The sequence below is a fragment of the Hippopotamus amphibius genome, chromosome X, assembly GCF_030028045.1.
Source record: "Hippopotamus amphibius kiboko isolate mHipAmp2 chromosome X, mHipAmp2.hap2, whole genome shotgun sequence".
In the NCBI taxonomy this organism is placed as follows: domain Eukaryota; kingdom Metazoa; phylum Chordata; class Mammalia; order Artiodactyla; family Hippopotamidae; genus Hippopotamus; species Hippopotamus amphibius.
Window position 1 is genome coordinate 40,798,896 of NC_080203.1, and position 20,835 is coordinate 40,819,730.

Below are 20,835 nucleotides of genomic sequence, written 5' to 3' on the forward strand. Positions count from 1 at the left end.
CTATGGTGGAGGTAGTACTACTAGGAGTTTTCTTTCTGGAAATTTCAGGGATCAGTTATCAGTGCTTAGCATCTAGTCTGCCAACTGAGATACTTCATTTGGAGTAGGATGAAGCAAGCCGAATGACCACCCTGGGGGAAATCAAGATGCATCCTTTAGAGATCCAGTGGGACAATACTTGAAAAAAGTTAAATAATTTAAGATCATATTGAATATATTTTGCCTTGCTTCATCCCAAGAACCTTGGAATACAGCTTCCAAAAAAGCTTGGTAAACTAGGTCTTAGATTAAGTGACGTTAAGTCACTTCTGTTGGCTTATCCCTCATTACAAAGTGGAAGATGCGAATCATGCATGTCAGTTTTACCAATTCAGCCTCATTTTGCCACCTATAGAATAAAGCACCTACAACCGATTTTGGAAACAAGAAACAGTTGTGCGTTCAACAGGTTATCAACAACAGACAATACACTTCGGAAAGTCTGACGAGAGTTTAATTAGACAGATATAGGTAGTCTGTAGGGAAACCACAAAAGGTAATTCAGGAATCCAGGGCGAGCAGCACAGCGGCAGCAGACTTGTCATCATAAACATAGACCTAAAGGGATGAGAAGAAAGAGGTTACTAGAATGAGAGGGGGAGACAATTAAAAAGTACAGGTCATCTTGAGAGGAGCAGAGACGTTCAATTGAGGAGTACAAGCCAACCTGAGGTGACCCTAGGGGCCCCATAAAAATAAATACCCTAATCTCGGTCTTGCACATCACTCTGCTATCCTGTTTGGGGAATCCCATTGGTTGAACCCAAGCAGAAGCTAGAGGGCACAGGAACCCTCAGGGGCGGAAAGCGGGGTGAAGAATGCAATGTGAATCTGGAGGAGGAAAACAGAAGATATCTGGCATAAATTGGTATGGTATCAGCAATTCGTCATCCTTTGGGGTCAGGTGTTGGGCATGCTGTCTACTCATAAAACAATAAAGAATTACAGTTATATAAATGTGATTTTAGCCTGCCCATGTGTTAGAGAATGGGTTGGTGCCAGCTTCCTCCAGACAGATACTGCTGGCAAAAAGTCTCATGATATGTCCTAGTCTGGCCTAGAATTAGAAAGATTTGGTAGTCACAGATAGAACAGCACACCTCTTCTTGGGAGTATATATTATAGTGACTACCTATTTTTCTGGTTGAGTTGATTTTGGATTGCTATCTATCATGGTGCCCTACAGCTAATAAGTATCTAATGAATGTTTGTTGCTATGAAACTTGGGAGACAGGCCTAGCTTGACTTTTTCCTTCAGTCTCCCAACTTATGAGTGCTTCCACCATAAAAACCTTCCAAACATCCTCAACATACTCTAGAAACCACTGCTGTAAAATGGAAATGACATATGATTTAAAAATATTATTCAATTTTTCTTGGAGCTGGCTAGGGATGAACGTGTTTTATAGTCCAGCTGGAGAACAGAGCTTCTTGGCTAAAGAAGCCAACTGAAATCCTGGCCAAACAAAAGTGATTGCATAGAGGAGAAGGGACATTTGCTTCTGTGTCGAGAGGCACAGGAATTACTACCAGAGCCAACTCCCAATCAGGCTCTTTAGAAAATCTTTGACAGCAAAGCTCTCCCTTACTTTAGATGCAGATATTGGGTAACTGGGCTACCTCTTAAAATACTTGCTATTGATCTTTATGAGGACGAAAGAATACATGAAGCTAAAACAAGGAATCTGGAGGTAGGGCTTTACACGACTCCACCACCACCATCAAAAATGAGTTCAACAAATACATGCTGATTTATTTTTTCCCATGTTGATTTATTTTTATAGGCGATAGTGCCCTCTTGTGATTAACATATGAATACACTTCTGATGGTTTGGCATGACCAGTGAGTTTTCAATTAAACATGCCACCTGAGGCAAAGAACCTCACTGGCACCATAAGAAAGTGTTTTTCAAATTTGGCCAGGTGAGAAAAGACACTGTATAGTCACAAGGTGTGCAGTAAAAACATTTTTGGAAGCTTGAAAATGATGTGTGATAGCAATGTGGCATACGTACACACACACACACACACACACACACATCTCACTTGGTTGGTACATGTAGTAACTATTCGCATCTGATTAAGCAGAACAGTTCATTCATTGCCTGACTATGTGGGAAAACTATTGGCTGTGTTTGACTGCAAAACTCTCCATAGGTAACTACTAGAGCAGTTACATCAGAATAATCTTTGAATATTCAGTGGCAAGGGTGAGTCAACAACATTAAGGTCCTGGAATGGATTCGGTTCATGTACTTTAAACAAAAAAGCGGGGCTGGGGATAGTTAGGGGATTTAAGAAACACAGAGACCAGCTTCATATGCAACTATTAAAATGTTAGGAGGTTCTTTTTGAGCCAAGGTTTTCAACCAGCTAAACATGAGAGAGAAAGCTACAAACAGCAAAATCTCTTGGAATCAGTGTTTGCATCTATAACTCAAGGAGCAACCTTCAGGTGTACAGCATATAGAAAAATGTACGGGATGTAATATGGCATTTTCACTTACAATTACCCGTTAGTGTTTTTGTGCACGTAGCTCATGAGAAAATAAAGCTAGCATTTGCAATTGGCTAGCCGTGAAATCAACAGTATTATTAGAAATCAGCAGTATCATCTACCATTGTTTAGAACCTAAATTTTGCCACGATAGACTCTAAGCTTTAGATTTTGCATGGGTTCATATTAGGATCTAAAATTCTCAAAATCATTTTGTTGTTTAATATCTTAGCTGTAACACACTTTTTATTATAGAGGCAGGTCCTCGACTATTTTAGAGAGCTACCTGTGTTCATTCTTAATCATCAGGAATATTAACTCACTAATCTGCTTTAAACATTATTAATGAATTCTTCCCAAAATAGAAAGTAGTTCTGCTTCCTTTCTCAGCCATCACCAGAATGTTGTTAATAAATTTATTACCTCAAAAATACTTTCCAATGAGTTGTTTCCTTCATTGGAAAAAGTACATTACTATGTTTCCTATCAGGTACCAGAGTGATCGAAGTCTGCAGAAATCTCTTTTGCTTTAGAAATGCTCTAAATGATTCTCTGAGAAGGCAGACTACCTGTTGATGTGCAGATGTGTAGTCTATCTGTAAATGAGCAGATTTTTACACATAGGCTGAAGAGATACACAACCAACCATACTTACAACATACGATATTTTTAATTAAATTGATATTGGTGAGTTAAAAAACATTAAGTGAGAAGATGACAGCTAGGGAAATAAGGTATTCTATGACTATTTATAATAAAATGTTTAAATTTAAAAAGAGTAAGAAACATCAATTGGTTTTCTAATTGAAGAGAGAAGACTAAGTATTGTCTTCCCAGTTCTTGCACAAGCAGAGACCATAGGAGAATAATTCTTACATAAAAAGCACAGGGGAGAGAACTGTCAATTTTTAAAATATATTTTTGTTTCTCAAAATTATTTCGGAGAACTTTGCCCCATCAGGGCTGAGCAAAAACAAGATGTAAGAAACATCAACGCTGGGGGCATCTAGTGTTAAGAGTGTCTTGGAGAATACAGCAAAAGAGAAATTACTCCATTAGATATCATAATTTGGTATGTAACATGCACATTTAAAATTCTGATTAAAGTGACCAAAAATGACCTATTTTTTAAAAAAGTCAAATAAGAGCTTAGGGGATAAAACTCAAGATAAATTTACTCTCAGTAGTAACTTGATGCAAGAAAATAAATCTCTCACTTTGATAAACATGGATATAAAATCTTGCTGTCTGTATTCTAGGTTTTCCTAAGTTTTCCGTAAAGAGTGATTCATGTCAGGTCACATCTAAGTGACTCAAACATTTTGAGCTAAAAGGCTGTTTACACAATATACACATTCTTTACTTACAGAGCAAAATAAGCTTAACACTTTTATATTAAAAAACTGGGATACAGTAGGATTAGTAGCACCATGAAAAATAATTCTTCTCCCAAACTGCAGTCTTTTATTGTACTCAGTGTGATTCTTCTCTTAATTGAATTTTTAACGTGCCATTTTAGTTACTGGGCAAAATATATAATCTTCATCTTATAATCCTTGGAGAAAGTCATTCTGGACCCAAAAAGTAAATTCATTTCTTTATTTCGTTCGTAGAAAAATAATAGAGACCTTGCTCTGGCACACTGCTGAGGTACATCTGAATCTTCATGATTACCAGTCAGCATGTTCTCTTGGTCATATATAGTAGCACCATTGGTGGCAGCAGTGGTAAAGTTGGGGAGAGTGAGACATTGCATCCTGGGAATTTTATATATATATATGTATATATATATATATATATCACATTTAAAAACACACAAGGAATTCTTCAAAATGTTATGTCCTCTTCATGCACACTTGACATCGGCTAATACGTGTCCTCAAGTCTCCTGCTTTCAGCGTTTCTGACTGAGGTTTGCTGGGAAATAAGAAACAAATTTATCGGATTAGCCTTTTCTGGTATTTCAATTTGATTATTGGTTCAAATTCATACCTAAACATTCTCTTTGTGTTTCAGCAGCTCTTCTGATGACTTACTGGTTAACGTTTGAGCAATGCGCGCCAATGCAATAGAATAAAGTATCCTGAGGTACATGTATCATATGTGGTCTTACTCATTCAGACACTTGGATGAGTGCCTTGAAAACATCCTGGGAAAGGAGACTACTGGACTGGGGAAGGCAACACAGACTACAGCTTTAGTTTCTGGGGTGGCTTCAGTTTAGTTGAATAGTTGCTCACTTGTTATTGAGCAGGTCACATAGCCCTTCCTTTCTCTGTCTGTTTTGCTTTTAAAGAATTATTACCAAGCCATCTCAAACCACATACACCTATTATTAGCCAAGTCTGCTTTCCTGACCTGAGTCTGGTATATGAGGAGAACAAGCAAGAATAAAGGACATGGGCCTCTAAATTGCTAACATTTGGTGGGTATAAAGCATCCATGAGTTGCCTCCCTCTTCCCTAGCACCTCTGAAGGAAGCTTAGGACCTAAACTAAAGCCATAAGCACCTTACCTGAACATGTCTGACACATCTACAGTTGCCAGCCAAAAGCTGTAGGAGTTGGCATAATAGTTGCAGGTCCCCCGCCCATGACACTCAATGAAGGGAGCTGAACGAAACTCTTCCAAGCAGGAACCAGGGGAGGCCAGGGCCTGACCTGAGCCCTCTGCCCCTGCACTTGTATGCTAGAAAAGACAAGGGAAAATGTGCCACGATACCCATGTGCCATGATACCTTAGTGAATATCCAAAGATATGTGCCGAGCTTGGCCAAAAATTCAAATCCAGTGAAGGAACTAGAGCCAGACGTAAACAGTATCCACACCAAAGGTACTCAACAAAAGAAACAGGCAGATTATGAATATATGTTCCAGCAAATGTATGAGAGGGAACACATTGCTTGGATAGAAGCTATATGAGGTTCAAGCTTCTTACTACATAAATGACCTCATATTAGGAAGAAATGCAGGTATGATGGACAGTGAGCTTGGATGACAAAAACAAGGAAGAGTGTTTCATACCATCATGAAGGAATAACCAATCCAGAGAGAATCCCATCCCTGAGGACAACGGGGAATCTGGATGGTCTGACTGTGAACTGCAATCACCACGGCCGGAGCTTCACATACTGCACATCTGGTAAGGGAAAGGCAGAAGGAACACAATCTACAGAGTAAGCACATGGGAAATAGCAGTCCCTCTTCTCTGGAAGCCTTCCTGGTATAAAAGCCCATTAAGGTATCTTCAGTGCCCAGAAAAAGAGGAGAAAAATGTACTTTGAGAATTGCTTTTGCATAAGCCTAGTCTCCCAATATACACAATAAAGTTATAAATGAAAAAGTGTAAGCTTTTTTTAAAGAAAGAAACTACAGAACCACTGCTATAGCATTTTCATTTTCTATTCTGCCCTAAATTTGTATTCCTACTTGCTATAGTCAATGTCATAATTGCTGTAAGAGTCTGGCTTAGTGTATTGCACATACTACCTGCTGTCAAAGTGCAGCACTGGAGGGCAGACATTTAGTAATGCTAAAACTGTGGTAAGAACAATGTCTGGTAAACTTAAAAAGACGAGAAACAGACACTTTCTTAATCCCCACCCATTATTTTTGGCCCAAAGGGTATTTATTAACCATTTGGTCATATCTTTAGAAGCACAACATATCCAGAATGCTGGGCAAGTAGCCAGGCACTTGGGGATGTGGCTGAAATCTATAAAATCAAGTAAAATATAGCTGAGTCTACCAAATCTTTAGTAAAGGGCATGGGGGGACCTTTTGAAATATGACTAAACCAATTTGGCAAAGTTTATCTACAAAATAGGGAGCGCCTTTAGGGGAACTTTTACTTCCAAGAGTTGGGATTGACACAAAAAAATCACACACACACAAAAATGAATTCCCAAAGGATTGGAGCAAATATACTGAAAAGGGCACCATGAATTTGCTATCAAGAGAGGCTGAAGTAGGTTTAACCTTTATAGTCAATGTCAAAGAAACTAGAGTTTCCAATGATTCGTCCTTCATGGTTACTGGACTCCCAGATCAACTGAGTCATGATCAGAATGAAAATGGCAATATCTAATATGCCTAGGAGGTGGAGTTAAAGTAGAGTTCTAATGTGGCAACACTCTAGGAAATCTCTATTAATGGTACCACCCTCCTCCTCTTAGTTACTCATGCTCCAAGTCTCAGCTATCATCTTCTCCTTCCTATAACTAATCATGCCAAATCATATTTATTCTATTAATGTGATACATGTATCCCACTGAGAGTTCCAATCCACTCCTACCAAGACTATAGCAATACCCTCAATCTAACTGGTCTCTCTACTTCTGGACTATCCCCTCTGAAATCCATGTTACACATTGATGTTTCTGTAATCTTCCCTGAAATGTAGCTCAAAAACTTCAGAGATCCCCATTATATACCAAATAAATTCCAAACTAAAACCTAACATTGAAAGCCTTCTACCGTCTGGGTCCAAGCTAACCTTCCAATCTCTTCTCTCTCTGCAACGTTTAGAAACTACATTCTACACATGTCAATCTACAACCCATTCCAATGTTCTCTACCTAGTATGCACTTCTCTCTTATAAATGCCAGTGTCTCAAGTCCTTTACATCTTTCAAGGGATAAACAGTTCAAAACCCATTTCTTCCCTATAGTCATCTCAGATTTCTCTAGCTGGAATTAAATATCCCTTTCCCAATGCTTTCATAACACTTTATTAGATCTTTTGCAGCACTTAGCCCAAACCTGAAATATATTAACTTACGTATATTTGTCTAATGACTAGACTGTGAGTTTTTTTGTATACTACACTGGGCTATCACGGGTCTGCATCAAGAGTAGATCCTTGATAAGTATGGATCAAACTACATACTGAATTGAATATTATAAAGGCAAGGCACCTCTATTCTACCTAACCTGAGAGGAATATCATCAGATTATTAGCTTTGGACTCATTTCTAACCAGCTAAACTAACTAGCTAAACTAACTGGAGATTGATAAAAATCAAAGGTATACCAGTGTCTCACCGACTAATGAATGGCTGGATGCTCTGGCCCTTCAGGGGCTCCATGCTCATTGGCATGGGCTCTGGGGTGGACAGCCAGTAAGAATAGTCATTTCTTGAAGCAAAGTTGCAAACATTATTGATGTTGCAGAACATGAAAGGCATGGTACTGAAGCGACGAAGGCAGCTGCCAGCCGTTCCTGGGAAGAAATGGGGAGAAAAAGGAAAAAGTGTCATGATGATTAGTTTCTTCTAACGTACTAACCACCTTTCAAAGAGAAACTTTCCCCCATCTCTTAGATGATAAATAATACACTTAAATTCTTCAGTTACAAGATTCACATTTACTCATATTTTAACATTTCTAAAATCAGGATATATCTTACAACTTATATAGACATTTATTATGGTAGCTTATTATATATTCCCCAACACTGTTTTTTTTTTCTTTTTTCTTTTTTTAAGCTCTTTATTGGAATATAATTGCTTTCCCAACATTGTTTTTAAACTAGTGATGTACCTTATAAACAATGGTGTCTTACGAAGAATATTGAGTGATTTATTGTGGACAAGTGAAGGGCACATACTGAGTCCTTATAATATCATATCAGTATTTCCTCTCCAGGCTGCCCTCTCTTCTTCCAAGACACCCCCACGGGGCTTCCTAGGTGGCGCAGTGGTTAAGAATCCGCCTGCCAATGCAGAGGTCACGGGTTCGATCCCAGCTCCAGGAAGATCCCACATGCCGCGGAGCAACTAAGCCCGTGTGCCCAAAAAAAAAAAAAGACACCCCCAGTACGTGTCTTATACTCTTTAAGCCTAGGGACACTTGTAGTGCTGACTAATATGCACAGCAACCACGGGCAGGTTTGGAGGTAAATACTACAAAGGAAAAAAGTAAATAAGGGAGAAAGGAAGGATGGAAGGGAAAAAAAGGAAAGGAACTAGAGTCTTTAAATTTCTGAGCTGGTAGGGCCAATAGAGGCTATCTCTACCAGCGATCAGGCCTTTCTGTTCTCATTTACTCACAAAAGAATGATGAAAAATGAGCTACCCCCCTCACACATTTTTAAGTTGACATCTCAAATTTTTCATCAGAAGTTTAAATTGATACTGTGCCCGTTATTGGTTATTGTTTCTTGGCTTCAAACCCACACTTCTATACTTTTTAATACTGGAGCCTGGAATTTTATAAACCACATTTCAACATTGCCAGCTGTCATTTCTAGCATTTTGTGAATATTTATATTTAAAAACAAACTTTGACATCACTCTTTTAAATGTATCCAATGTAATTATTTGAAACCTAACAATAAACCTTTTTAAAAGTACATAAACTCATTTTTAACAACTGGAAATTATACAATGCTCCTTTTACATTTGGAAATTATATTTCCATTTCACTTCTCTCACACAGTTTTATCCTAATGTATTTTTTTTATTTTTGAAAGTCTTTTACTGATTATCCAATCATATTTCTCTGAAACAAAAATTTAAACTAACTTTTTAAAACTTTCTGTGACCCTAAGGCTTTATTTATTAAATACTTTATTTTGAATGGTCATCATCATAATTATTATTAATTCACACTGATCAAAAAGATAGGTTATTATAACTTTTGATAATTACTGAACATTAAAAGTAAACTTTTATTGGAAATGCATTTCCTAATGAGATGGATTAGAAGTGAATTACGGAGCCTGAGTTAATGGACACTTTAATAAAGCCATTATTTTGAACTGTTCCTCTGAATGTGTCCCCTAGAGGTTTTCATGTTTCAAGGCAATATACCATAGTATGAGTCTTTTATAAAGTGGGAGATGGGTGGTAGTGAAAGGGAATGTGGGAAACAAGATTATCCAAAGCATATACACAGGCAGTTCAACTTTAGGCGAAAGCACATATGAAAATTGAGGATTTGTAAACTAATTCCTTTAAAATTATACACTGGAAATTCTTCATGTATCCATAGGGTATGCTTATCTCAGGCTGAAGATGACTGATAAAAGACCAATAATTCTTAAAACTGGTGGACTGTCAGAATCACAGGGAATTTTTATATAACAGGCTTGGGATGGGCCTAGGAATCTTTTCAAAAGTTCCCCAGGTTACAAATCATTGATTTATTCTAATTTATACTTTTTTCAGAAAAAAATGGCTCAGAGAGGTGAATGACTCAGTCACGTGAGAGCAAATAAAAAAATTGACGTAAGTAAAAAACGGATGGGTTTAGAATTGGTAGGTGTTACAAATAAGCCTATCTTTGAAGCAGAAACAGAATCACAGACATAGAACAGACCTGTGGTTGCCAAGGGGGAGGGGTTGGGGGAGGGATGGACTGGGAGTCTGGGGTTATAGGAGATGCAAACTATTACACAGAGAATGGATAAACAACAAAGTCCTACTGTATATAGCACAGGGAACTATATTCAACATCCTGAGATAAACCATAATGGAAAAGAATATAAAACGAATGTATATACATGTATAACTGAATCACTTTGCTGTATAGCAGAAATTAACACGACATTGTAAATCAACTATACTTTAATAATAAAAAAAGAATTGGTAGGTGTTGGAGTCAATTCTTATCTCTATCACTTTCTGAGTGTGTGGCTTTGAATAAGTCACTTAACCTCTTAGCCAGTGTGTGTGTGTGTGTGTGTGTGTGTCTGTAGTGGAAAAATACTTGTCCTATATCATTCTTGATCATAGTTGTGAAAACCAAATTGGATAATGAATATGAAAGTACTTTATAATTATAAAGTAATTTAAAAATAAAACTAACATTACTAATTAGGACAGAGATGGAAATATCTCTGGTCTCAGAAAAAAGAGAGAAGGAAGATGTGCATCAAAGGAAGGCCCACAATGATGAACATGGATGTCCGGCTGCATTTATGCTGTAGGCTACCCACAATGATGCAGAATTCTGGTTACAGTCTCGAAACATTCAAAGAGAGGGTGATCTCATGAACTCTCAATGCCTCTCATATTCTAAAACTATAAGGTTTTAATAGACTAATGGTTCCTAGTATGCTTTTTTCCCTCCCAGACAGAACAGTTTTAGTATCCAGTCTGTTCCCTCCACCCTCTTTTTTATGCACCATAATCCTTTCACTAATCCAGCACAGACTATGTATTTAATCAGGTGATTGCTTCCTTAACATCAAACCTACAGCTATCTTTATTCTTTGCTCAGCCATCAAGATATCTCCAGTTTGATCCTTGAGTGAGCTCTAGCATAGACCCTGCAATCCAGTATCACACTTGGGATCTTGGGCCATTTCATGGCCTTCCTATGTCTAAGGCCAAAGCTGTACCTGAGTCAGGGCCAGTTTATAGCCTCTACGTCTGAATAGCCAAATCTGTACCTGAGTCAGGGCCAGTTTATAGCCTCTACATCTGAATACATACTATGATGGCTCTGGCTCTTGTTTGACCAAATACACACATTTTGAAGAGTTATAATGACATACTGGATGAGAGATCCCATTTTTTTCTTTGCATTACATTTGTGAATTTCATGATGCTCAAAAACTTCTAATGCTTCCTATTCACTTGATAGGTTAGGGATTGGAAGTTTATAAGCTTGATTACAGGTATAAGCTAGACTCTGACAGTAAAGAGAGAATAGACTAAAACAGGGAAAAGTTTACAGGAGAAAAACTAGAGAAAATTATCTAAAAGATAAGAGTATTTTCATAATGAAGATTTGTCGATTGTAAAATTAGAAAAAGATGCTACATAAAGAAAGCAGAAGAGAGAAGGAAAAGTAGCAGAGAGAAGATGAAAAGGAGAAAACGACAAGTAGGAGAGAAAGAAGAAAGTTGTTGGGCAAACTCCTACTTCATTAGGCTCTTTCACATGAACTGTGATTATTGGCTTCCATGCAGGTAGATGCACTTACTCTGGTGGGCAAGAACTACCTGGCAGGTGTGGCCATGTACCCTGGAACAGAGTGAGCAGAGCAGACCTCTGGAGGTCTCTGTTGCTGCAGAACTGTTTCCACAGAATGGCCCAGGTAAACAGACTTCAGGAGGCCTCTTACTATAGACATCCCAGAAACTGGAGACCTAGACTACCTTCTTAAATGTCTTTATGGAAGCAAGAGCGATAGTGATTTCTAAAATACGTAGCCCCTGGTCAAACAATTGGGCCTCAAAATGAAAAATCAGAATTCCAGAACAAGAAATGTTAGGGATTTGGAAGAAGTCTTGAGAGTCATCCAGTCCAGCTTCATCCCTTCAACCAAACTATGCACCCTAGCATAGAGAAGATGCATGAGAACGTGTTAAATGAGGTGGATCTTACATGGAAATATGGTGCTTTGTGTAGCTTTTAAACTACTCCGATGACACTTTATAAAGCTAAGGTGTTTATTCATGAACTATAGACTAGCAAAATTAAGCAATGACCTTCCTTTCTTTGATCTAGAAACCAAGCGTCTCTTCAGGAGTTATCTTTTAACTTGATAAAGACCAGTGTCAGAAAAGAGGAAACTATCTCCCATCAGTGATGAACACTGCCCACTTAAGCAGCTGCTCTACTACAGAGAGCCCAGGGAATCTGTTTCCTTAATAACTAAGCTAAGAAAAGTACATGTGGTCCTTTCCAAATGCCTTGCTTTAGGCCAAGAATTGTACCTTACACTAGCTAATTAATGCTTTTAGTTTAAAGTTAAATATTATTTATTTAAAACTTATAGTAAATATATTCAGCTGCCCTTGACATGGTCTTCAATTTGGAAGCCCCAAAAGAATGGCGAGATGCACTTTGGCCAAGGCTACTTTAGAACCCAACAAGATTTTCAAAACAAAAACAAAATGCACAGTAGGAAATAAGATGCTGATTATCTCACCCAAGTCTTGACCATGAGCTCTTTTATTTCCTTGTACATACAGGAGAGAAAAGCCTTCATAAACCTGGATAGTTCCCTGTGGGCATTGTGGTGCATCTGTTGTCTGGCTGTGACGTGTGATGAGAAATCCATGGGCAATAGAGGAGGTTCCAGGGGGACCTGGGGGACCTTGCAATCCATCTGGCCCGGGGGGACCATCCAAACCACGAGTACCTATTTCCAAATAATCATCAGTATACAAAATTAAGTAAGCTCTGATTCACTATTATGGCTATTAACAAAACATGACCTCGTTTGATTAGTCAATTTAGTCGATATTTATAGAATGTCTACAAAGGCATTGTCAGATACCACGGATTTGGTGATAAATAAAATACGGTCCCAGCCCTGAAAGAGATTTAAATGTATTTTTTTTCTTCTGAATTGGTTGATGACATTAGGCACTAAATAAATACCGAGGGAATGGAACATTAGATAGGAAGAAGTGATGCTTATTTGGAGAGTTTTTATGTTATCTAGTCTCTTGCTGTACTAAAGGAGTCCAAACCCCATGACAAAATTTCAGCCTGCTGTTTTGTGCATCAACGAGAAAGGAAGGGTGTGGTTGCCATCCGTCTGCCAGCTTCAGTGCGGAAAAACATTTTCCTTTGACTCTGTCTGGGGAATTGGTCTCAGGCATACTTTTTGTTTAGAGAATAGGCAGGGTACTCTAAGGAAACTTTTCAAAATGTCTAATTTCAATCTACTGCTGGTTCCCATTCTCCATTTGGCCACTCGACTTGAGCTTATTTTAAACATTTCTCTATATACAGGCCTTTGGCCACTGTGTGTGTAGATTTTCATTTGGGGGAATTTCACAGCAATGCCCATATGTGATGAAGATGGCACTAACTTGTTTCTTCCCTAGAAACACAGTTAATGAAATGGCAGGGCGTTGGTTCTAGGAGCAACATAGGTATCACCAATCCGCCTTGTTGCTACTGCTATTTTTCACCAATACGAACCTTCATGTTTATATTATTTAGAGTTATATTTCTATTATCGGAAGTTGTTAAAACATATTGAAAATTATTAGAACAGTTAAGTACAATGAGTACCTGTAAAATCCTCACTTTGAGGAAAAGCTGGATTTTCCAGTGCTCTAAACACATAAATAAAAACCACCTTTCTGCGCTTCTCTTACACTGGCAAATCTGTCATCCTATTTTTCCCAAGCAACAGACTCCCCAGCTAGCTGTGCTCTCTCAAGAGGAGGCTCTCACAGCTCCACTCGGAGGCTGTATGTTCAGAGGTTCTTCAGACTTAAAAACTAGTATCAGCAGCAGTTTTACTTGTCTCACCTGGCTGGCCGGGTAAACCTGGGTCTCCTTTGCGCCCTCCTGCACCATCAAAGCCAGGGAGTCCATTGCGCCCAGGATCTCCTGGAGGGCCAATTGGACCTACAGGAAAAAGAAGTAGGGTTTTCAAATGTGGGTAGAATAAATCCACATCCAGATAGGTCTGGGACACTTAAGGTCCTTAAGTGTCACTGAATTCATAATCTGGTTTTGTCTTTAATTCAGATAAATGAAGGAAGAGCTCAAGCCCAGGACAAAAAAAGCAGACAAGGATTTAATGTTAATTTCAAACAATTCATTTGCCTCTGTGAAGATTTCCATAATATGGCAGTTGTGTTCTTCTTGCCTTCAGAACAAGACAGAGAGCAAGGCCCAACTTTTGTTATATATCCCACCATAGGCAAGGCTGTTACTGCCTGGTCCACTTTATTCATGAAAAGATTGCTATGAAGTCACTTAATAAGACAGAAAGACTGAAGTTAGTTTCTAGCTTTCTTTTATAATCAAGGTTGGCTGTAAGCAAAGCGTTAAATGGCCAACTAGCTAGGATTTAGTTTAAAAATCATGAGGCGTCACAGTGGAGGACTGATAGCCCACCAAATCAGCCTTCCATCCTTTTGGTGGTTGGGACAGAAAAAGCACCAGATCTCCAATGCAGATTAATTTCATTACAGAGATTTTAACCGCATTAATCTAATCGTTCAAGTTAGGATAGCCAGAGGAGCTAGAAGAAATTAGACTGGGCCTAAAAGAAATTAGGCCATGAGAAACGAACATTTTCAAGAAAAAGAGGGAATGGGACCTGTGGTGGTCTGGTATTCTACTAGTTGCTGAGACTCCTATTGTCAGAGACAAACTTTAACAAGAGAAAGGAGGATGAGTGAAATGTTCTCAAATACATAAGGCTTAAAAAGATGACCTACAAAGGTACCTGGTAAACCTTGAGGTCCTGGTAGTCCTGGTAGACCCTTTAATCCAGGCTGGCCTGGAACCCCTGGTGGACCAGTATCTCCTTTGATTACAATACTCTGTCCTGAAGGACCAGGCAATCCAGGGGGACCTAAGAGGCAAAATACATACAGTTGAAGGTAGAGAAGAGAAAGGTAAGAAAGAATGGATGCCAAAGTAATCTCAGCTCAGAATAAGAATTGGTTTGAGAAACAAGTTACATGTATTGGAATTTGCTACATCCAACAGAAATCTGGGAAAATTATCATTGAAAAAAATAATTTTCTTAGGGTCCACGGACAAATTAGGCATGCCGTCCCTATTTTCAAGCCTTGAAGCATGACTTGGTTACTAGAAAGTCTAATCCACTGCAAATCTGTAAACACTGATGTCAGGGGAAGACAATTCTATTTTCTGACGAGTCCATTCTGATTCTAACATCATTTGCAGTTCTTGTTTGTTGTACTTATCAAGGGACCCACTGAACTGACTAGTAGAGGAATTTAGTAGATGCCCTATTTCACAGTTTATGGGAAACCTCTGTAAGTCCCTCAGCAAAAAGAGCTATTTTCATATGAAAAATATACAAGCATACCTATGTGACTTGCTCTTGTGATCTGTTCAATTGAATATGGGAAAGTTAGTATAAAGGTCAATAAAAATCTCAATGAAGCATTCTTGTTGGTCCTGCATCTGTCTTAAACTCAGAAGGTCTGCTCTTGATATTACATTATTGAAATAGAGAGCTTGAGAGATTAGTAAATAGAGGGAGAGAGAGTCCTCCTGCCTATTTCCCCTCAGTTGCTGGGGACTGAGAGACTAAAATTTTTGGTTGAAAGGCAGGATGCAAACTTTCAAATTCTTCAATGAGTTTAAGTATCAGGTATAACTAGCTCCAGAAATAACTCTTACCTGGGGGGCCAATAAGTCCTGGTTCCCCCTCAGGGCCAGTTGAACCAGGTACTCCAGTGGGTCCTTTCATGCCTGCAAAGAAGGTGTACACAATTGCACAGCAAAGCAACAGGGCCACGGCCATTACCCAGCCAAATCAGAAAATGGGTATCTTCTCCCAAAGGAGTTTAATGTAAAGGGGGGAACCTCAAAACACCCCTTCAAATACCTGGAAATCCTGGAACACCAGGGAGACCAGGATCTCCTTTCATTCCATTGAGACCTGGCCGTCCAGGATTACCCTGAAAAAATAAAATCATTAATTTTAGAAAACAACTGGGGGGAGGGAAGGAAGTGAGGACATGGGTGGTATTGCATAGTGATTTGCATCACTGGCTCTAGAGTCAAACTCCCAGGATTCAAAACCCAATTCACCTCTTATTAGCTTGTGTGACCTTGAGTTGATTGTTTAACCTCTTTCACGCATCATTTTCTCACCTCTAACGTAGAGCAAATAACAGTATCTACTCCATGAAGTTGTGAGGATTAAATAAGATAATTCTTATTAAGTACTTCAGAAACTAATTGGCATATGATGTATACTTAATAAATGGTGGTTATAATTGTATTATCATTAACAAAGGCGCTTCTTTTTTTCGTGTAGCCTGATGTGGTAAGTGTGTGAATTAGAATCCAAGAAATGATAAAGTCTGAAAGACTATGCAAAAAATATAGTGGGCCTATTAATTAATTGGGTGTGAGGGCCAGGGAAACTATGGGAAAAAGAGTCGAAAATAACTGTAGAATGGATCTAAAGGAAGAATAAGTGTGGAACGCCGAAGCTCTTAATAGCAGTAATGAAAAAGAGGCAAGGCTGGCACATCTTATGCCAAAAACGTAAGAAAGAGCTTAAAAAGGGGGGCATGTCAGAAAGTCAGAGGACCTAGCTTGAAGGGGCTCCCAAATCTAGGACACTTTGAGCAACAAAACAAGTAATGATAGATTAAAAATGATAAATCATTGAAGAGAATGAGAATTTATAAGTCTATAATGATAACAAATAGTAAATATGAGAGAAGGGAGGCTCTTGCTTACAGTAGAATGGTATATGTGGAGATCGTGCTAGAGTGGAACAGTCATCAGTTGCCACTATCGCACTATTGAATGGTTGAGGGAAAAATCGTAAATAGATATTATATCTAAGAGAAATTTTGATGCGGAGTAGTATATTTGCATTACCTTAATGTACCTTCCTATAATTTTGCTGTCATTCATACACACACACACACACACACACACACACACACACACACGTGTATATAGTCAAGAGCCTTGATGAATAAATGCTAATTAAAATAGTGCAATTTGGATTTCTTATTCTGAATGCAAACATCCACGCCTCTTTCTCATCAAATATCTACTCCCATTTCCTACCTGGAGTCCTGGTGGTCCCTGATCTCCTTTCAAACCAGGCAAACCAGGTTGCCCGGGTTGGCCTGGGTTTCCTCTCTCTCCTTTAATGCCTCCATTTCCAGGGAGACCCCGGGGACCTTCTGGACCTGGTAGACCTTGATAATGCATAACAAATAAACACATTTAGTATAACATAAGAATAGCATAAAAGTTAGGCTTTTAAATCATCCAAATACTATTACTCATCTAAATACTATTAGTTTGCAGAATAAAATCCAGACTACATTAAAATATACAGATCCATGTTGACTCTCTAATGTAAACTGGGTTGGGTTCTTTTTGTTATTAACACTGGTTTGTAGACCCTTTTAGTTTGTTTTTTATTATATATTAAACCCAATAAGCGCATATCTAAATGAAGGACTCTGAATATTATAAAGATTGCTTCTCTAATCCCTAACCATTTGATTTAAGTGAATTGAAATAGACACCATAGAACACTGTTCTCAAATTGGAAATGCATCAGAATACCCAGGAGGGCTTGTTAAAATAGATTCCTGGGTCTACCCCCAGAGTTTTGAATTTTGTTCGGCTGGGGAGGGGCCCAAGAATTTGCATTCTAACAAGTGCCCTGTAGATAAACAAGTGCCCTGTAGCTAAAGCTGCTGGTACGTGACCACACTTTGTAGGGCAATCAGGGATTCAAGCCATTTGTCTCATTGTGATTAAAATAAAATCGCTTTATTTGTAAGTAGTTATTTTTATTCAGCTTGTATTACTATGTAATTAAGATAGTTATTTAAGCAAATTAATTGTTTAATTTCAGTTTAGTGATATTTTAGTGTCAGAAATTTATTGATTCGATATAGTACTTTTGAATTTATTTTAAAAATGTTTTGTATTATTTACATTTTAAATATTTCTGAAGAAAACTAAAGAATTTGGCATATAACTTCTGAATAAATAAAATAAATAATTTCAAAGGGGATTTTGCCAAGCTCTTTCCTTTTACTATGTTTTAAACTTTTCTTTCTAAAGAAAGATATCAGGTCTATTAAGCAACCAAGACAATCTTATACACGGCCACATTTTTTCTCACTAGGTAGGAAATAGCTGTTACTTGCTTGCAGAGTACTAAGCAGTGGCTGAGGTGGAGACTAAGTAGTCCTGCCTTAAGAAAACAATCACAAAGACCCAAATGAACAGCATATAGTGAGCACTTATACCTTCTCTCCTCCAGCAAGCTTAGTTTTTCATTGATTTCAACAAAAAGGAGAATATGTAGGGATTATTTTTGCAGGAAATAAAACAGGTATATGAATTTAGAATACTGAGTTCATGCTTACATATGGACAAAAGGTCACATTTTTGATCCTACCCTTTCCAATACTCTTATGACCCAGAATCAATGGCTACATGCTAACAAGGCAGCATGGCATAGGGATTACGAATGCCGGACTGTGGAGCTAGAATGGTGGGTTGGAATACCAGCTCCAGTAATCATTAGCTGTTTGACCTCAGTACATTTATTAATCACCTTAGCCTCAATTTCCGCTTCTTTAAAATGGAAATAAGAATAGTACCTATTTCATCAGGTTGTTCCAAGAATTAAATAAGATAATATGTATAAACACAGTGCCTGGCACATAGTAAGAATTATAAAAGAAGTTTTAAACAATTATTATTATTACTACTATTATCTTCATTATTAGTAAAACTGAAGGTAAGAACATATCTAAAATATAAACCTGTTTTTAATCTTTCAGCTATTTTTATATGATTTCCTACTATAACACTATTCTATCTGTCACATGAGAAAGAGGAAGCAGCTTCACAACAGTACAGCAATCATTTTATCTTTAAACAGTTTAGATCATATTGTCAACCCTAGCCCAGCAACCAGATAGACACACTCAGCAATTGCCTTCCCAATCATAAAGAAAGGGCTGGGGTACATTTAACTTAAATAAACAAAAACAGCTTCTGAGTTCAAACCCCTTGACAGGGTTTTCTAAGAAAAACTGTTAGTCTCATCCATAATGTATAATTTGGACTGGAAATCAGGTAGCAAATCAGATTATTAAGAGAAAATTAAACTATCTGTGAATCAGCCTAACAATGACTAGGGTAAGTTTAAGAGGAGAAAAAAAGGAACATTTTACACTCCTCTTCCCCAGTCTGAAAAGTAATCAGGACATTGCTATCATTTGGGAAAAAAAGTAGGCATGTTGTGGGCATTGCTCTTTTTGCAATTAAAAGGAAATTTGGGGAAATTTACATGTTATTAATTCAATCTTGTTCTAGAGTCTCTCAAATTTAAATTACTGATTTGCTAATGATACAGGGACATATAAGATTTATTTTTAACAAGACTCAATAGTTACCCTCTTCCATTACTGAAAATAGCCATGAAAACACAGATCTGATCAATCTCAGGCAACAAAAACTCAAGACAATAAAATCAATATACAGAGGTTACAAATGGGTCAGATGCCTGCCTAAATATACTAATGCAGTCTTAAAGATAAAAATAAGTATATTTCCACTTAAAATTCAACATGTTTCTATGTATGAATTACCTATTATAAATAATTGAAACCACAAAGACCTAATAACATTTCAAACTTGATTATAAACAAGTTACATTACCTTCACCAAAATGTTAAATACCAGAGCAGGTAGTATTTGAGGATAACAGCACTCTTCAATGACTTCTGAATTATAGCAAAAAAAGTGCATTTCTCTTGTCACACATACAAAGCATTTTTTTAAAAAAAGAATTGACCAGTGAAGAGTCTAACCTTGAAAACCTGGGAAGATCAGAGTTCACCAAAGCCCAAAGATCGATGTTAGCAGTATCAGACATCACACAGTACAAAATAAGATTATGAGTTAGAAGTGGTTCACATTATAGCACAAGTTAAACAATAATCCTCTTTGCCAGCATTTCTTATACCTACAGCGTAATCAGTATGCAAACAGAACCATACAGGACTATAGAGAGCCAAATATTTTAAAATAGAGCTTATTCTAGAAAATAAGCTGCTAGTTTTCATTAATCCAAAAAATGCAAAATTCTACTGAAGACATCATGTTAACACTGCTACAGTGGCTTTCCAAAAGTTAGCACCTCAAAACATTAAATTTGGAAAGGTAGTACCACTTCACTGAAAGCCTTCTATTCCTTTGGGTAAAACTTTTGGGTAAACGTTTATCTTGGCTTCTGCCATTCTTCAGTAAAAACACAAGATGCAAATTTATTGGTATGTGCAGGCTGCTTCAAGGTGCTATAGCTAAATTTAAAAACCTTATTAGACAAATATACAAAGATCATAGGTGACTAAATAGAGAAATTAAAACACGAATATACAATGGCCATTACCAAGTGTACCTGTGTTTGTCTTCTTTGAAAATCATTCCATGAAGCCAAATTGTGATTTTTTTTAAAAATAATCCATCATGGGGCTTTCTTCTGTGCATTACTACTTGTAACAAGTTACTCAAAGAGGAAAAGCTAATATATGTTTTCTCACTATTGAACTTGAAAACTAAGAGTCGAATTTTCCAAAGATGTGAAGACCATCAGTGAAGGGGTGCTTTAAAATATTTTGGCATGCAGTATCCCACCCCAAACCACAGAAAATATCACATTTACTTTATATAATTCAATGCACATATTAAATTAGGCTATTAACTATTAAAAGAATCATTAAATAAAAAGATAAAAAGCCTAAACACAGGACAACTCTTGGTTAATGTTAATTGACTATAAACATATTTCCCTTTTCTTACAAGTCTTGCTATGATTTATAAGCACTGATGTTAGCAG

The 20,835-nt window shown here is 37.6% G+C and overlaps 1 protein-coding gene across 3 annotated transcripts in view; it reads right to left on the reverse strand.

Annotated features, from left to right (window-relative positions):
• Window positions 1-483: 483 nt before the first annotated feature.
• The window catches only part of COL4A5 (collagen type IV alpha 5 chain), a 214,511-nt gene continuing 194,159 nt past the window's right edge, over window positions 484-20,835 (reverse strand). Inside the window, exons 42-52 of one of the 3 annotated variants that reach the window (XR_009050252.1) lie at window positions 17,028-17,161; window positions 15,823-15,895; window positions 15,615-15,686; window positions 14,686-14,814; window positions 13,758-13,856; window positions 12,418-12,630; window positions 7,579-7,756; window positions 5,560-5,674; window positions 5,052-5,224; window positions 2,960-4,453; window positions 484-597 (exon numbers count right to left, since the gene is read on the reverse strand). Coding sequence is in view for 2 of the 3 variants with exons in the window: in XM_057717836.1 (XP_057573819.1) it covers window positions 4,372-4,453; window positions 5,052-5,224; window positions 5,560-5,674; window positions 7,579-7,756; window positions 12,418-12,630; window positions 13,758-13,856; window positions 14,686-14,814; window positions 15,615-15,686; window positions 15,823-15,895; window positions 17,028-17,161 (1,268 nt within the window). In the remaining variant the exon portion in view is untranslated. Of the gene's footprint in view, window positions 598-1,612; window positions 4,454-5,051; window positions 5,225-5,559; window positions 5,675-7,578; window positions 7,757-12,417; window positions 12,631-13,757; window positions 13,857-14,685; window positions 14,815-15,614; window positions 15,687-15,822; window positions 15,896-17,027; window positions 17,162-20,835 lie in introns of those variants that run through there. The other 2 variants (XM_057717836.1, XM_057717835.1) reach the window with 2 other exon arrangements.